At 44.4% G+C, this 17,143-nt stretch overlaps 1 protein-coding gene across 3 annotated transcripts in view; it reads right to left on the reverse strand.

Moving 5' to 3' along the window:
• Positions 1 to 17,143, reverse strand: part of FBLN1 (fibulin 1) — a 55,608-nt gene that overhangs the window by 17,558 nt on the left and 20,907 nt on the right. For 2 of the 3 annotated variants that reach the window (XR_014564191.1, XM_083738749.1), the window contains exons 10-15: positions 16,653 to 16,781; positions 15,630 to 15,755; positions 14,672 to 14,791; positions 13,848 to 13,979; positions 12,824 to 12,947; positions 20 to 162 (exon numbers count right to left, since the gene is read on the reverse strand). Coding sequence is in view for 2 of the 3 variants with exons in the window: in XM_083738749.1 (XP_083594875.1) it covers positions 20 to 162; positions 12,824 to 12,947; positions 13,848 to 13,979; positions 14,672 to 14,791; positions 15,630 to 15,755; positions 16,653 to 16,781 (774 nt within the window). In the remaining variant the exon portion in view is untranslated. Of the gene's footprint in view, positions 1 to 19; positions 163 to 6,907; positions 7,373 to 12,823; positions 12,948 to 13,847; positions 13,980 to 14,671; positions 14,792 to 15,629; positions 15,756 to 16,652; positions 16,782 to 17,143 lie in introns of those variants that run through there. The other variant, XM_083738750.1, reaches the window with a different exon arrangement.

The raw sequence follows: 17,143 nt of genomic DNA on the forward strand, positions 1-17,143 counted from the left end.
AGTGAGGGAAAGCGTTTACCTTCAGGCCTCGTGAAATCCCTGAATGTGGGCAATGAAATGACCGTGTGGGAAATGGTGTGAACTGGATCTAACATGCAGTTGACGTCATTCGGTCGGCAGGACTTAATGCAGCGAACAGTGTCTGTCTTCTCATGTCTGACTCTGAGGGAGAGAAGGGAAAGACAAATATGGAACATTAATTCAGTTGTGTCGCATTGCAAGGGTCAAACAAGCAAGGTGCAGTAAAGATGGAAATTCTTATTTTAGATCCTGATCTCAGTGTGAAACACTGTGCATATGTATATTTTTCTTAGCCTCTGGGGTCTGATCTATGTTTTGGACATCCATCTTACACTGGACTAATTCTAAAGGCAACTTGGGTAGAGCCAACTACCACTGGGTCAGAAAAGCTACAAGTCACAAAAATTGTTTAAAGAAATTGCCCTGGACAGTCAAGTCCAATGACCACCTGGACAGCTTCTGGCTTTGACCTGATGTGGGCCCCACCTTTGTCCTGCAGAATTTTTGAAATCTGAAGTTGGCACCTTCCACCAGTAGGACTGGACGGTTTATGAAGATCTGCGGTTTGGTGAAGACCAAGGGAGAAGTGATCGGCTTTGCTATGTTCAAGTAATGAGTTTTTGGACTGGGAACTCTTTTGATACTTTATGCTATCATAAGTCCCTGATCCCTTGGGAGAAGGTGAAATATAAATAGAATAAAGCATAGAACTGCCTAATTATGGAACAAAAACAAAAATCGACTGTAACAATTTCCCTACTTTTTCTGCTCAGAACGGTTTCAGTGTTTTGGACTTGGCAACAGTCATCCTTGGACCAGTGGCAAGATGAGAGTAAGATAGCATCTTGTTATTTATTGAAGCTGAAAAAAATGGTCATGGCTGAATACCAGCAGGAAGCAATCATTTCTTCAAAGGATCCATAACTAAAGTTTGGGGGAAAGGTTGGAGCTGGAACCAAGCTGAAGATGTGAAATGAAATTGTGCTTTTACCGGGAAGGGGGGGGGCTTCTGAGGTTGCTCTGGGGTTTTAGTTGCAGATTTTATCTAACTCCTTTGTGTACAAGTTGAACTCTTTCCAGGTAATGTTGTGGGTAGCATAAGAATATTACAACTGAGCAGGTGTTAGCAGGGAGCCAAGAAGAATGGATTGGCTGCATGACTAATATGCAACCATTTCATTTAAATTTCCATTCCCACACCAGCACCATCAGAACAGATCTTTTTTAAAATGTTGCCAGCATTATTCATCCATAACCTAAAGCGAATTTGTCTAAAAAACTACTTAGGGTGGATTCTCATGAACAATTTTTTAACTGAATTCAAGGCACATCCACTCCCAACCCCCCAAACCACCAATGGTTTTATGATATATTGAACAAGTTTTGCAGTCAACTGATCAACACTTGCTCAGATCTGAACAAGCCAAATCCAGTTGGCAGCCAAAAGTAAATAAATCCAGTATATCTTGAACTGGGTTTGCAAGAAACAAATAGAAGGTGGCAGTAGCATACCCTCCAAATGTTCTGGAATTGCAAAAGCCATCCTGGCTTCTGATTTAATCCCAGGATGTGACTGTTTCCCCTCCCTTGGGCTTCTCAAAGTGACTGCTGGAAAGCGGGAGAGGAGGACGGGAGAAGCTGCTGCCACCAAGGCCAGCTCTGAGGGGCAGGCAGAGGGCAGGGAGTAAGGGGGAGCCGAGCACAAGGAGTCTTGCTTAAAAAAAATGCTTTGTGCATCTGCACCTAATCTTGCCCCTTTCTAAAATGCATTTAGTGTGTGTTTTTCTTTTTGTAAATTTACCAAAGAATAAAATAAAACCGGGATTAAGGGGTTTTCTCAGGGTGGTGGAGGATACATTTGCCCTGCCGTTGACGTAGTGGTGGTGGAAATGCTCTGCAGGGGGGCACAAACAATGGGGGGTGAGGAGGGTCAGTGGGAGGGAGGGAGAAATGTCCCTATTTTCATCTGAGGAGTGTTGGAGGGTATGCAGCATCAGTAAGTGGAAGAAACAAGGGTTGAGGGGGCCTCGTGTGGAGAAGCCAGAGCCCAACCTAGTGAAATGGTGCAGCGTATGAGGCTGCTAACTTTAGCCCTTCCTTTTGGACCAGAAAGGAAAAAGGATATGCCACATCAGCCCCTGTATAGCAGGCGATCTTCAGCCTCTGCGCTGACCAGGCCTGGTGTAAACACGTAAGAACATAGGAGCCTGGCTGCTGGATCAGGCAATGGCCCCTTTAGTCCAGCATCCTGGTCTCACAGTGGCCAAGCCAGATGCCTCTGCAAAGCCCATTTGCAATACAGTGGTACCTCGAGTTACAAACGCCTCAGGTTACAAACGCTTCAGGTTACAAACTCCGCTAATCTGGAAGAGTTACCTTGAGTTGAGAACTTTGCCCCAGGATGAGAACGGAAATCGTGTGCCAGTAGCGCAGCAGCAGCAAGAGGCCCCATTAGCAAAAGCACACCTCTGGTTAAGAACAGTTTCAGGTTAACAATGGACCTCCAGAACGAATTAAGTTCATAACTAGAGGTACCACTGTACATGAATGTCCTCACATATTCCACACCAATTGGAGGCCCCCTGCCTCCAGCGCAGCTGCCATGGGAAGCAGCCACGGATAGGCTTTTCCTCCATGGTTCTGTCTCCCTCCTTTTTAAACCTGTGGCAGCACCTTCCAGTCCATGCACTTGGGGGGGGGGGGCGGGAGCCTCCCTTTGTTTGCCTTGATTTTTCTTATATATTCAGCTTCTTTGGATTACCTGCTATTTTTAGAGGAGGAGAAAAAGTTCTAAGCTGCCTTCCCCAAGTGGAATACGGCATGAAAGCATTTTAAAACAAACTGCAAAATTACAATTAAAATAATAAGGAACCACTTCACACACCTCAGCCACTTGGCACCTCCTTACAGGTGAGATCCAGTTATGCAGACAGGCTTCCTCTTCTACTCCAGTAGCGTACAAGTGGACCTTCTCCTTCTTCCTCTAAAGGATGGTCCAGTCTTGATTTTAACATTTTCTATTTTGGAACATGGCACATTCCAATATTTTTCTTTCCTGTTTTGAACTTCTGCTTGCTACCTTTTTTTGGGGGGGGGTATCTTTTCCATTTAATTTGTTAAATCTTTCAAGCAAGGAATCATGTTATCATTCTCATCCAGACAGGCCCCCCAATGGTGCCATATAATTATGTCTATTTAAATGTTCCAGTTAGATGCAACATAGAATTATCCATCTAATATGATTTAATCTGGACTGCAGTATGTTTTTAAAGGCAACTAGATTAATATATGCATTCAGTAATATACTAGAATGCAGCAGTATTTTGCAAGGCACTGGGCCAAAGTCTTGCATTCCTTATTTTGTAGCTCAAATAAGGCTTCGTTTAAAGACTTTGAAGCCAATCTAAGCTTTAGTTTTTGCTACTGGCTTGCTGAGGCATCATGTACAGTTGACCATGCAATGAACCTGTGACCACATATCCATGGATGCACATTGTCCTTGGAGCTAAAGGGCCTGTATTTGCAAAGGACTGTGCAGTCAACAATGAGCTTTGGGCAGCTCTGGCTACCTGACAAGTATGCTAGACATGTTTGCAGATGCATCTGTTGCAATGGCTAAAATGTTTATGCATACAGCTAAAAAAGTAGGCGGAGAGGAATTATTTAGGGTGTGTGAGAGAGAGGGGGGAAGGGAAGGAGGGAGAGAATATTGAGAGTTTGTGAGATGTGGTGCCATGTGCCTGAGGATTATCTGGCCTCATACAACATATGCATCCCATGAAATCCCATAAATATGGTGGGAAGCAAAGGGCAGCCGGCAGCAACAGTGAAGCAGAAGCAACACAAGAAGGACTGGGGAGAGGCCAGGCAAGCCCCCCACTTTTTTCTTCCACCCAAACTCTTTGGCTTGCAATCCTGTCTATGATTCGCAGCCTCTCTCTGGACCGTTGCCAGCAAGGTGGGAGCTGGAACAGAAGAGAAACAGAAGCAGCCAGGCTGGTGCTGAGGCAGCAGTTTGCCTCCCTGGCATGTTTCTGGCTGCTCACGGGATCAGAGGGCAGAGTCTCTGTGATGCACATAGATATGTAATATTTATTTAACAGGATTTATATGCTACTTAATCATCAAAACCTCTAAGCAGTTTATATGAAATATGCTTAAAAATTATCAGTCAACTCATATGTTGAAAACAAGCTGACCTAAAATATTTCAAAATATAGAAGTAAAAAATAAAATTATGAAATAAAACTACACATTAAAATACATGCCAAATTTGCATGTCTGGGTAGACTTGCCTAAACTTGCTGGGGGGGGGGGGGAATACAGTGAAGGCACCTGCTTAAGATCAATTAGCAGAGAGTTTCACAGTGCAGGTGCCGCCACACTGAAGGATTAAGTGGAGAATAAACATTATGTAGCATTTGCAAAGTGGTCATTTCTGCAGACACAAGCAGCTGAGTGCCTATAGTATAGTCTGCTCTCCTCTGAATTGTGGAGGCACTTCACAGAGATGTACACCCAACTTCATTCTCTTATGCTTTTCAATACTTTTTAGGACACTTTGATAGAGCTTTGCTGCCGAACTTTGGCCAAAGTAGTCCTCTTGGTCCACACTGAAGATGTCCAGTTTAATGCACGGTCCTGATTTGGCCCAAGGAACAGAAGTGTTTGAATTTAGCTGAGACATCTACATGGCTCTGTCAAAGCAGCCTGGAGATACATACAGGATGTACGTAAAGTTAATGGGAATTGTTTAACAATTGTTTAGCATTTATAACTGAAAGGTTTTCAGGGCAGTATGGTGAAAACTCAAAAACTGCAGTCCAGTTAACATCATTCAAAGAGTATATGTCATTGAACTACATGATGTTCTCTCTCACTATATAGCTTTGAGTTCTTTGGCACATGGGATATCCTGACCATAGTGCACATAATTTTGTAGGATCTAGCCTGTGGAAATATTGAAAACATCCCCCTTTAAGGATGTGCCAAGAACTTGTGCTCTGTACATCAGACCTCCTTAACAGAATGCCATGCAAATACTACTACAAGTCCTAAAACATTAGTGGATTTGGATGTGTGCAGACATAAATCGAACAGTGCCAACCCATTGGACATGCTTTGAAGCACTTGCTAGATGAATGGTTACATTTGATGGGGCATAGCCAGGTGTGCAAAAGGTCCAAGAATTGCCAGTAAGTTAAATATTATGCATAAATGATAAAAGCTGGGTGTGTTATGCCTGGCAAAAAAGTTTTCTTCTTAAGAAATGTGCAGAATATTCAGGAAAGTTTTCCATCACACCTGTGCCCTGCATGAATCACTTTGATTCCAACAAAGCTTCTGCATAGTTTTTTTCCTTATGTTGTGGTAATTATAAATAGGAAACGATATGTTCTGTTTGAAGGTGGATTCCAATCAGACTTTAGCATTTCACCTTAGGCAATGTCAGCCATAGGATTTAAAGGGGACTTAAAATAATTCAGGAACAGATTTTGACTACTTTGGGAGAGTTCACCCAGCACCCTAATAGTCTCTGTCAAGATCAGGCTCATCGGCTGCCCCCAAGAGTGTAACTGGGGCAGCAGAGAAAGTCCAGTTACTTCATACAGGACAAAAGTCCATGGAAGCCTTTAACACCAGTGGCGTAGTGTGGGTTGTCAGCACCCGGGGCAAGGCAAGTAATTTGCGCCCCCTAACCCGTGGATTTGCGCCCCCTAACCCGTGGATTTGCGCCCCCTAACCCTAACCCCCAGATGTTGCGCCCGGTGCGGCCGGCCCCCCCTGCACCCCCCACGCTACGCCACTGTTTAACACTCCTGTATGTGCCATGATGAACTCTGGATTGCCCTATGGCATTTTAACTACAGTTCCCACACCTGATTCTTTCTGTGAAAATAGATCCCTAATTGTTATTTATGGGGTGCACTTAACAAGTCCACTCAATCTAGAAATGACACACACTTCTGAACTTCTCCAGTCCTGACTTACAGTCAAAGTCAACAACGCATTTTCAGCTTAGTAAAGACTGAAAGGTCAGCAATGCTGGATTTGCCAACTGGCATCCTCCCACCCAGGATGAGACCCTGGTACAGTTTACACACACACAGAGAGAGAAAGAGAGCGCGCAAGCCCCATGCCCTAGCTACTCAATCTCCTTTCCCTGTCGCTTGGGAAACTGGCTGAGGAACAGTGTGGCTAAGAGCTCTTTGCCTATGTCTTCGTTGGTGCTGAAGTGGTTTAATACAAGAGAGAATAGTTGCTTTTCCCATGGGGGCATGGAGAACAGGGGCAAAGTGGGGGGGGGGCTGCCAGGGCAATGGACCCAGGCACTTTTTTAAGGGGCACTGCGCATTTGGCTCCTCTTGCCATCCTGCCAGCCCTGCAGCGCTTTGCAAGGCTGGAATCTGATCCGAATGACTGCGATCCCAGCCTCCCAAAGCGGTGCAGGGCTGGCAGCACAGTGTGAGAAGGATGCAACTCATGCACCCTTCAGTCCTAGTCTCACCCTCGCTTTGCTTTGTCCACCATGGTGGACTCCGTTCACCCACACACACACCCTGCCCCACCCCCCTGGCACACATGTGCCAGAAAACCAGACTACGCTGCTGGTGGAGAATGAAATAGCCATTTGCTTGTGGCTTGGCTGTTACAGCAGAAAGCAGCTAAAGTGCCCCACTAAAAGGGGATGTGCAGGGAGTTCGGCACGCAGGATCTGAGCCCCCCACCCCTGACGCCTATCCCTGTCTTCAGCATCTATCAGCAAAAGCTGACGTATAGGCAGAGCTCATCAAAATGAGAAGTAAACAGGAAAACTGGAATGTTAAAAATGCTATGGCAAAATGAGTGGTGGCAAATAAAATGCAAATGCACAGCATGCAGGAAGTGATTTACCACTCAAACTTTATTTTTTTAAATGGTAAGAAGGGAACCAGTGTCAAAAGAGAGAGAAAGGGAGCGGGGGAGAAACTGCAAGGGGTGCCAGCATGCAAGGAATCAAAGCTGCGCAGAGACAAAGACAAACAGCTTGGCTATGAAGGTGGTGACAGTTCCGTGGCGGAAGAGCTGCATCTGAATCGTCAGAAGAAGATCTCTGGGCTCTGTGATCGGCTGCTGCATGGACACTACGTGGCTGTGGCTGCTGACTTTTTTTGTGGTGAAAAAGCCCTCCTCATTCCCGCTGATGATGGAGAGCTGAATTTTATCCCCGGGGACAGCACTGGTGGGGCCCATGCGGAAAATGTCAATGGGAACTTGAATGTTGGTAGGAAAAGAGAGGTGATAAGAAGTTATTCTCAAGGGCAGGCTCTGGCATTCCATATTTTCGTGACAAGGCAAGCGGTCGCAACGACTGCAAGAAAAGTGAAAAGACAAGGGAGGAGGATTAGCAACCATTCCATAAGGAGGAAAGGAAAGGAAAGCAGAGAAGCCAAGCGTATCTTGACTTGTAACCTGCTGGCCCATGAAACGAAGGAGGAATCATAGCTCAGCGGCAGAGTTTTACGCAACAGAGCTGGCACAGCCTAATAAGCAGGGCAGAGCGAGCCAAAGTCCATTGGCTCCAGGCTAACTTTGAAAATCCCTCATTCGGGTATGCAGAGCCCCTCCCATCTCAATGTGTTCTGAAGCGGGGTGTTCCATTTTCCTTGACTGCAGCCCCCTTTCCTTCATTCCACAGGTAAATCGAGAGTATGTCTTATCAGGTATTTGGAGAAAAGCAAAAGAGCCTTCAATCCGGGAAACCCCCAAGCATGGGCGTAGCCAGGATTTTTGTTGGGGGGAGCAGACCTTTTGTTAGGGGGGCAGAACTACAGTTAGCTATATATTTTAATTGATTTGGGGGGCAGCTGCCCCTTCCTGTCCCCCCCCCCTTGGCTATGCCCATGCCCCCAAGGATGAAGCATGGGTGCAGGTGTCCCCACATCTGCAGCCACACTCTCACTTTCAGGAAACAGATACAAATATTATATTACATAGTGAATTACCTGGAAGACTGATGTCTTTTCCTCACCACAGAGCAACTGCTGACTAGCCCTACACACTTAATTCTACTTGCGGGAATCAACCTGGGTTTGGGCTGTACCATGTCAGACATACTTGAATCTCAGCTTCCCAATAAAAAAATAACAAATCAATCTGCATATAAAGCTAGACAGCAAAGCTTAGTGTTACAGGCTATCTATCATCCCCCCCCCCTCACATGCTAGATTTGTATGTGAAGGAATTTCTCTTTTTTTCTGCATACAGGAACATTCAGTCGTGCATTCTGAAGCTGTATGGCCACAAATCCTGTTTGCCACTCCAATGAGAATCAGGCCATAAAATGAAAAAGAGGGCTTTCTTCCAGGTCAAACGGTGTACGGCTTATGGAGGCCTAAGATTGGGCAATATTTTTGGGGAAATAAAACTGCCTTGACAGCATTGCGAGAACATGATACAATTTTTAAAAACACAACTATACAACACAGCTATAAAATGTATAGATTATGGGGCAGTTTCTGTCCACCTCTCCCCACCCCCATCCCCCGTATATAGTAATGGGCAGTAATCCTCACTGCAACTGTGAAATAGCTCAAATAATTCTGCTTTTAAACAAATCTCCTCTCTTCCTTTGCCCGTGTAGTCAATCTTTGGTGATGGGACCATGCAATGCAGATGCTTCTGGGAATCCCCATACCATATTTCTGAATACGCCCCATGCTGTCCTTTTCCTGTGATTTAGAATAATGCTGGAAAGCAAAAATAGTGGGAAATGTAGAATGAAATTCTGCTGATTCTGAAATATATTGTTGGAAGCAGATTTGCCTGTGGCGAATTAGAATTGTTTAGAAATCATCAATCTCCTTATCTTATTGTTTGGTTCCCCATATATTCACCACACACTTCATTGTGGGTTTACTTAAATGTGTGCTAATGATTCCATCCTGTAGCCACAAAGAGATCTGGCAGATACTGCTGGTTTCAAAGACCAAAGTTCAGGCCTAGGTCGTCCACCATAATGACTATAAGCCGCTAGCACTGAAAGACCAATCTGGCCTCTGGTTTGCATGGGCAGAGGTAAAGTGTGCCGTGGGGATATGTAACCTCAATACTGGGGCCCAGCACACTAAAGCGCCTGAGGTGAGTCCAAACCCACAACATTCTCCAACATGCTGCTATTCCATGGGTTGTCTGTAGGTGTCACTAGATGTTTTCCAAGAGCGGGAAACAAATGCTGAGCTAAAAAGGCAGGATAGGATTTCATGCATCACAATACAGTGGTACCTCCGGTTAAGTACTTAATTCATTCTGGAGGTCCATTCTTAACCTGAAACTGTTCTTAACCTGAAGCACCTGCCACACCGCCGGAGCACAATTTCTGTTCTCATCCTGAAGCAAAGTTCTTAACCCGAGGTAATATTTCTGGGTTAGCAGAGTCTGTAACCTGAAGCATATGTAACACGGGGTACCACTGTAGTTCCATAGCTGTCAACTTTTCCCTTTCCTTGCGAGGAATCCTATTCAGAATAAGGGAATTTTCCTTTAAAAAAGGGAAACGTTGACAGCTATGAATAATTCTAAAGAGCTCTTTGCAACCTCGTCAGCCTTGTGTTGTAGTGTTAGTCACAGAAACCTGAAAAATAAATGTTAGTGCAAAAAAAAAACTCTTGGGTTTCATTTCTGATCATTTAGCTTACCATTTGGGGTTGGTTTAAAAAACACTCCCTCCCCCCCACCGCACAATCAATGACTATACTTGACTTGATTCCAAGCCACAGAGCATGAATGTTGTTGTTTTTTTAAATGTTAAATATTGGGTCATTTATAAAGAACAAAAATTAACCAAAAATGCAAAATTCCTTGTTCTTTAGAGAGAGCACAAATTTAGCACTGTTGAAGTTTATTGTTTGTGAGCTGTATCAGTGTTTGAATGGCAGACCACTGAAAGCCTGGTGTATTAAGTACCTTGAAGTCTTATGAGGAACAGAAAATAGTATAAAAGGTAAGGTAAAGATAAAAGACCCCTGGATGGTTAAGTCCAGTCAAAGGCGACTATGGGGTTGCAGTGCTCATCTCACTTTCAGGCCAAGGGAGACGGCGTTTGTCCACAGACAGCTTTCCAGGTTGTGTGGCCAGCAAGACTAAACTGCTTCTGGTGCAGCGGGACACCGTGACAGAAACCAGAGCAGCACACGGAAACACCATTTACCTTCCCACCAGAGCAGTACCTATTTATCTGCTTGCACTTTGACGTGCTTTCGAATTGCTAGGTGGGCAGGAGCTGGGACCGAGCAATGGGAGCTCACCCACCCCTTAGCGAGGATTCAAACCGCCGACCTTCTGATCGGCAAGCCCAAGAGGCTCAGTGGTTTAGACCACAGTGCCAATGTCACCTTTAGATAAACTTACCTCATTTGTCTCCCTACAACCATAGTAATCAGAAATGGCAGACAAGTTCCACAACACACCCCCAAACCCCCACATGCTTCTCCTGACATTTTAGGTGGTGCAGAAGGAAGCTGCTGCCCCCTGCTCCAGTCACACGCAGACATCAAGGGCTGTCCTCCTTTGGGTCAGGCATTCCTACAGCATTTCGTAATTGGCCTCTCAGCATCCCTGACAGCTGCCGCTCTCAGCGTCTTTCTTGTCTCAAACTGAATGCCTTCTTCCCCTCAACCATGACATGACGTGGCCATTCAGACTGAGGTGTGTGAGTAGGTCACTGGAGCAGGGGCGCTAGCTCCTGGGGGCAGAGCCCTTTTGGGTCCCCCAAATATTTTGGAGGTGGGGGCGGGGGGCCCTATGTCCAAAAATGCAGAGGCGAAGCACAGTGCGGCTCCAGTGGCCAGCTCCTCCCCCCCTACTGTGGAGGGGCAGGAGGGTCAAAGCAGCCTCCCCCCAGTGGGGGCTCCAGGAGGCAGAGGAGGAGCTGCTGCTGGCCATTGAAGCTGCGCAGCCTCTCCATTCAGCTCCGCCTCAGGCCTTGCCCCCAGTTGTCCTCGCCAGCTGGCGTCTCTGCACTGAGAGCCTAGGCAAAGCCTATGAAATTCAGGTGAGAGAGGGGTGAATACAGAGCCCCCCTGAAAGCCTGCAGGCTTGCATTAGCCAGGGTGGAAGATTAGAACATGCGTTTGCATTAAGGTTACCAGATTTTTTTTCAATGAATCCGGGGACACTTTACTTCCTACTAAATCCATGGATATTGTCAGGGGACTGATTTGTAAATCCAGGGACTGTCCCCAGGAAACGGGGACGTCTGGTAACCTTAGTTTGCATTGCTTTCACTATGCCAGCTCCGGGCTGGCTTAGGTGAAAGGCACATGGATCAGGCACATGGATCAGGCCCCTCAGGGGATCCACGGGGACTTTGGGTCCAGTGGTTTAGGGCTTTGTGCAGTGCAGTAACTTTCTAGTTATTTGCTTGACATTGGGCATTCCACCTCAACTCGTTGTCTCTTCCATGCAGCCAGGGTGCTGCACACCTTCACTCAATGAACTGCACCACACAACTGGCAGAGCTCAAGGAATAAATCTGAGCGCATTCTATACATAGCCAGTCCCAGGGTTTTCCTAGCGGGCAAGAAATGAAGAGTTTGTGTATCACTCTCATGCCTTGCTTACTTTAAACTCTCTCAATACCCATCATTGTTAACCTTTTCTTAGCAAACAGCTTTTGAATTAAATGTTTAGAAGCAGGCAGCTACAATCAGATAAGTATATTATACTGGCAAAAGCTTACTTTGGACTACATAAGTCATCTTCATATCCATTGTTTCTCATGCCAGTCTATGACCCAGGATTGCAATTTTATCTCATTTTAAGAAGCATGCTGTTAAGCTACAGAATTCACTACCACGACAGAGTGTCATTCATCAGTGGGAACATAAAGGGAGGCTGCTCATTGTGTGGCTTAGTTGGTCAGGTTTGGTACTAGCACTGTTGTATAAGTCATAATTTAAGATCCACCAATACCTTTGCTACAGAAGCTAAAACACTTTCACATTGTCTAGGTAATATTGGAAAACCCAATTCTTTATTCTAATCATTTTTTAAAATCTTCATATCAAACTTATTTGTTAGTAACAAATGTCTGTACCAGTGATCACTGTTTTTTAGTTTCAAAAAGTTTGTTCAATTGTTCAAATATCTCTGGTGTCTCAGAAGCTGAGAAAGCCACCGGTCCAAACACAGCTATTACAAGACATTGCAGCTGCAGATATTGCTGCCGGGCTGCATCTGATACATGTAATTTAGTTCTTAAAGCAGTAAACATATAGAATTCAGCCTCCTCGTGTATTTTTCTGAATTGTATGCCCTATTGTATTGTAACAATCAGATGATGAAAATGGATTCTACGTGCCCTAACTATGGCCAATAATATGGTACATCATTTTGATGTGGACTGTGCCATGTGGATGTCGTGCAAAATTAGCCATGTATGAGCAGATAAACTGCCATGTAGAAGTGCCTGGAAGAATAGCGATATGATCCCCTTATCCCAAAGGACTGAAAACATGACAACACTCACAACATATGAACAGATTGCTTTTAGATGCAGACTTTGTTGGGATGAATATATTGATATTTGGAATGAGTTTATACAGAATATAGTAGATGATTAATAATCATATATATGTTAGGACAATAACATTACTTATGTATCTATGTATGGAAGTGTACTTGTTTATATTCAGTGTATCACATTATATTTTTTTCTTATTGTATTTTTAGCTTTATTTGCATTTTTTTCTTTTCTTTCTTTCCTCACTTTGAGGAGAGGGACTAGTACAGGCTGCCTAATGAAAGAAAGAAATATACTTACGTATCTCCAGATTTGCGATAATTTTCTGGGCATTCCAATGAAAGGCAGCGAAAACCACCCTGAATATTAAAGCAGGTCTCATTGTATGAGCAACTATGTGTTTCTGTAACACACTCATCAATATCTGTAAAAGCAGGAGAGGAGGACAGAGGATGCTTATTGTGAGGGTGTAGATTTGGCAATGATGAAGTTTGCTCTGTGCCTCAGCTGGACTACTTCACACAAGATTGAACAACCCTCCACCTAGAAAGCTAGCCTTTCAGAGAGAGAGGGCATAAACTTCCATAGACTAGATGCAAGAAAGGCTCTCTTTAGTTGCCAGTTTAAATATAGGTGAGAGTGGAGGCGGAAAGAAAAAGAAATACAAGCAGGGTGGTCAAGCAGTCTGAGATTATTCCGCAGTGATCATCCACAATGGTAGGGTTGCCCTACATCATACAGATTTCCCCAGACATATGTGGAATACTACAGCCAGTAGCAGTGTCCAGGAGGAAATTGGGGAAATGTTGGGTGAAATCTGAACGTATGACAGCCTATGTCAACAGTGCCGCTTTTCCTTAAAAATAGCTTAAAAATAGCTCAAAAACAGCATTTCCCCCCTCAACAACTTTTCTGTCTGGATATGGAAACCCTACACAACAGGGATAATACAAACATCTTAGATTTGTTGTGCTATTTAACATCTGTAACCCACTCCCTCCAAAGAGGGACAGATCTCAAGCTGAACTGCACCAAGCTTCTCATCATTATAACAACATTGTGCATTAGTCATACACAAAAAAAACCCTGCCAGTTTTGATATACCCTTAAGAAGAAGACAAGAAATTTCTGAATTCAGAAGGCCAGTGAAGAAGCATTTAGAGAATGAACTTTGGGAATGATTTGTCAAATGCGTTGTCAAATGCATTTGATCAAGAAGTTCTTTCTTTGTAACAGAACATGACAAAAGAATTCTGCCTTCTCTAGACCACAAGCTTCTTTCTTATGAATGTCACACTTGCACATCATTATGCTTTAAACATACCTTGACAGTTTCGTGCATTGGGGGCCACTTTGTAACCGGAGGAGGGGCAAGTACACTGAAAACTCCCCGGAACATTAATGCATCGATAGGCACAGATATGTCCTCCAGTGGGCAAGGCACATTCATCAATATCTGAAAAGCATATTCACCAATTAGCAAGTACACGAGAGACTGTTTACTGCCTTGTTGCTCAACTCTTACGCCTCTACAGAATGGATGATATAACGCTTGAGTACACATTACATTTTACCTAACTAAACGATGGGTAAATTGGATCTTAGACTTCCATGGAAACAGTCCTGCTCCCCGCTCCCCTCAAAATTCCAAGGTAATCAATTCAGCTAGCTTCAGCAGTTTCTAGGAGAACACTTCTGGAAGAACAGCAGAAACTGGAATTCACTCCCATTACTGGATGGCTTTAAAAGAGCATCAGACAAATCAATGACTACTGGCCCTGGCAGATAGGTTCTCTCTCCCGTGTCAGAGGCAGTATGCCTGTCAGTACCAGCTGCTGAGTATCCCAAATTCGGGAGAGGGATGTTCTGGTCTTGTAGACCTGCTTGCAGGCTGCCCATGGCATCTGGCTGGTCACTATGACAGCAGGATGTTGGACTAGAGGGGCCTATGGCCTGATCCAGCGTGACTCTTCCTATGTTCTTCAAGTGCCCACGTGCGGGAGTGAGGCCTCCACAGAAGACTCCCCTGCCTGAACCCTTGGGGAGCTGCTGCCAGTCTCATTGGGATAGATGGACCAATGGTCTTCATTAGAACAGTGCAGCTTACATAAGTTAATATGAGCCGTGTGCATAATGATTGCTACCCACCTTCACAGGTGATGCCATCTATGTCACTCAGCTGGTAGCCCCGACGACAGTAGCACTGATAAGAACCATATACATTAGCACACTCCTGGCTGCAGGGATTACTTTCACATTCATTCAAGTCTGAAACCAACAAAAATGCAAAGCAATATTTTTTACCTTATTTGTCAGCAACCATATGAATTGTTGAGGAGCTGAATTAATTTAAGTCCATTCCTTTCATATCCTGGCTTTCATCCAAGGAGTTAAAGACACCACAAAATGGCTCATCCATTTTTACCCTCACAACAAACCTGGGAGGTGGGCTAGTCTGAGATCCAGTGATTGGCCCAAGGTCATCCAGTGAGCTTCATGGCTAAGCAAGATTCATTGCTTGAATCTAGGTCCCTCCAGTCCTGGCCTGATAGTCTAACCATTCCTTCACACTATAGGGCTGCAATTCTATACACCACACCAGAATTTCCCAAGGTGGTCAGTATTAATCCCCTGAGGTCAATGAGGCTGTGCAGGGGAGTGAATAAAGAGTTAGGGGTCAAAAGGGGGGAAAAGGTGGGAAAAGTAGCTTACAAGATACAGTGTGATAAAATTAATTAGAAACTATGAGCCTCAGAAATAAAGGGCGTGGGCATGTACAGAGTGTGCATCCTTTAACGGTGAGGAACTTCTGTATTTAATAAGGTTATTCCACAATCCAACAGTATTCCTTACATTTTGTATTTTATGATTCCTAGTAATGGTGACTGACTAATAATAAATGCTGATTATATATCAATATTTCTTGACTTGACTTTATCTACACTCCTATGAATTTGGTTTGGGGTTGCTGATAACCTCATGAAGAGACCAATAAACTCAGACATTTGGAAAACCCTGCTGAACACATGCCCAGGAGCAAGCTCTACTGAACCCAATGGAATGTACTTTGGGGTAGGCAAGGATACGATTGCACTGTCAATGTTACCTTCACATGACCGCCCGTCAGTTGAAAGTTTGAAGCCCATCGTACAGCTGCAGTAATAAGAGCCGGCCGTGTTTTCACATTTGTGAGCACATAGGTGACCAGGGTATCGTCGGCATTCATTAATATCTACGGAAATAAACATGTCATTCTGAAGATTTCAAGAAAAGCATATAAATCAGAGAGTTCACAAAAACATTTTAGTCAATTTCTGAATGATTCACACTTCAGTATAACTTTGGCTTGAGCACATTATTCTATCTTAGACCTAATTCATATTGTAGCAAGTCAGTGTGGTAGCTGCTGAAAAGTTGTATTCTAATATCAGAGCCAGGATCTTCACTGGCTCCCAGTATGTTTCTGAGCACATTTCAAAGCATTGGTGCTGACCTTTGAAGCCCTAAATGGCCTCAGCCCAGTATACCTGAGGAGCGTCTCCACCCCCACTGAACACAGAGATCTAGCTCCAAGCGTCTTCTGCTGGTTCCCTCACTGCGAGAAGTGAAGTTACAAGGAAACAGGCAGAGGGCCTTCTCGGCAGTGTGGCGTCCTCCCTGTGGAACACCCTCCCATCAGATGTCAAGGACATAAAGAGCTACACAACTATTAGAAGACATCTGAAGGCAGCCCTGCATCAGGAGGTTTTTAATGTTTGATGTTTTACTATAATTTATATGTGCTGTAAGCTGCCCAGAGTGGCTGAGGAAAGCCAGTCAGATGGGTGGGGTATAAATAATAAAATGTATTGTTGATGGTGATGGTGATGGCGTTGTCTCCATTGCTATTCTATGTTATTTCTGTTATTTTTGTTTATGCTGTTGTTTACTTTGTAATGCTATTTCAACTGTTCTTAGAAACATGTAGTGGTGTGTTTTAATGTGGTGTATGCCTTTCTGTGACTTTGTGGTGAAGTGTGGCATAGGAATACCCAAATAAAGCAAAATACTACTGGTTTATCTTTTTTTTTAAGGGTTAGATGGCTGAACTAAAGGAAGGGCATGAGCCAATGCATGTCCTGTCACTTACCAGCGCAGGTTCTACTGATTCCCTCAAAATAGTAGCCAGCTCGGCATTCGCAGCGGTAGCTTCCAGGGGAATTGGCGCAAGTGTGGCCCTCTCCGCAAGGCTGATTCGGGGGCAAACACTCGTCCACATCTTGTAATACAGAAGGGTTAGAAAAACAATTTGAGGTGAAAGCATAACATGACAAAGTAAGAAAAAACAAGAGGGCTCTGGTTCAGAGAATCTACACACAGGTTTGCGCACGGAGTGCATGGGTTTCCCAACTCATCTCAAAACTGTACATAGTCCAGTCATGCCAAGAGTGTCCTTGGAGCACAGTGGGTGTTTATGTGGTCTAGGGCATTCTTGATGCTGCCATGCCACCTAGGGGAACCTTTGCTGACAAATGCTGCCTTGGCCAGTTCACTATCCGTTTTAAAGTGATCTGCAAAAACACTTGGAGGTCTTTTGGTCTTTGGAATGTTAAGTGGCTGCTAGAAATAACTTTTAGATTT

This window comes from Podarcis gaigeae (assembly GCF_964106915.1).
Source record: "Podarcis gaigeae genome assembly, chromosome: 5".
NCBI classification, from domain to species: Eukaryota; Metazoa; Chordata; class Lepidosauria; order Squamata; family Lacertidae; genus Podarcis; species Podarcis gaigeae.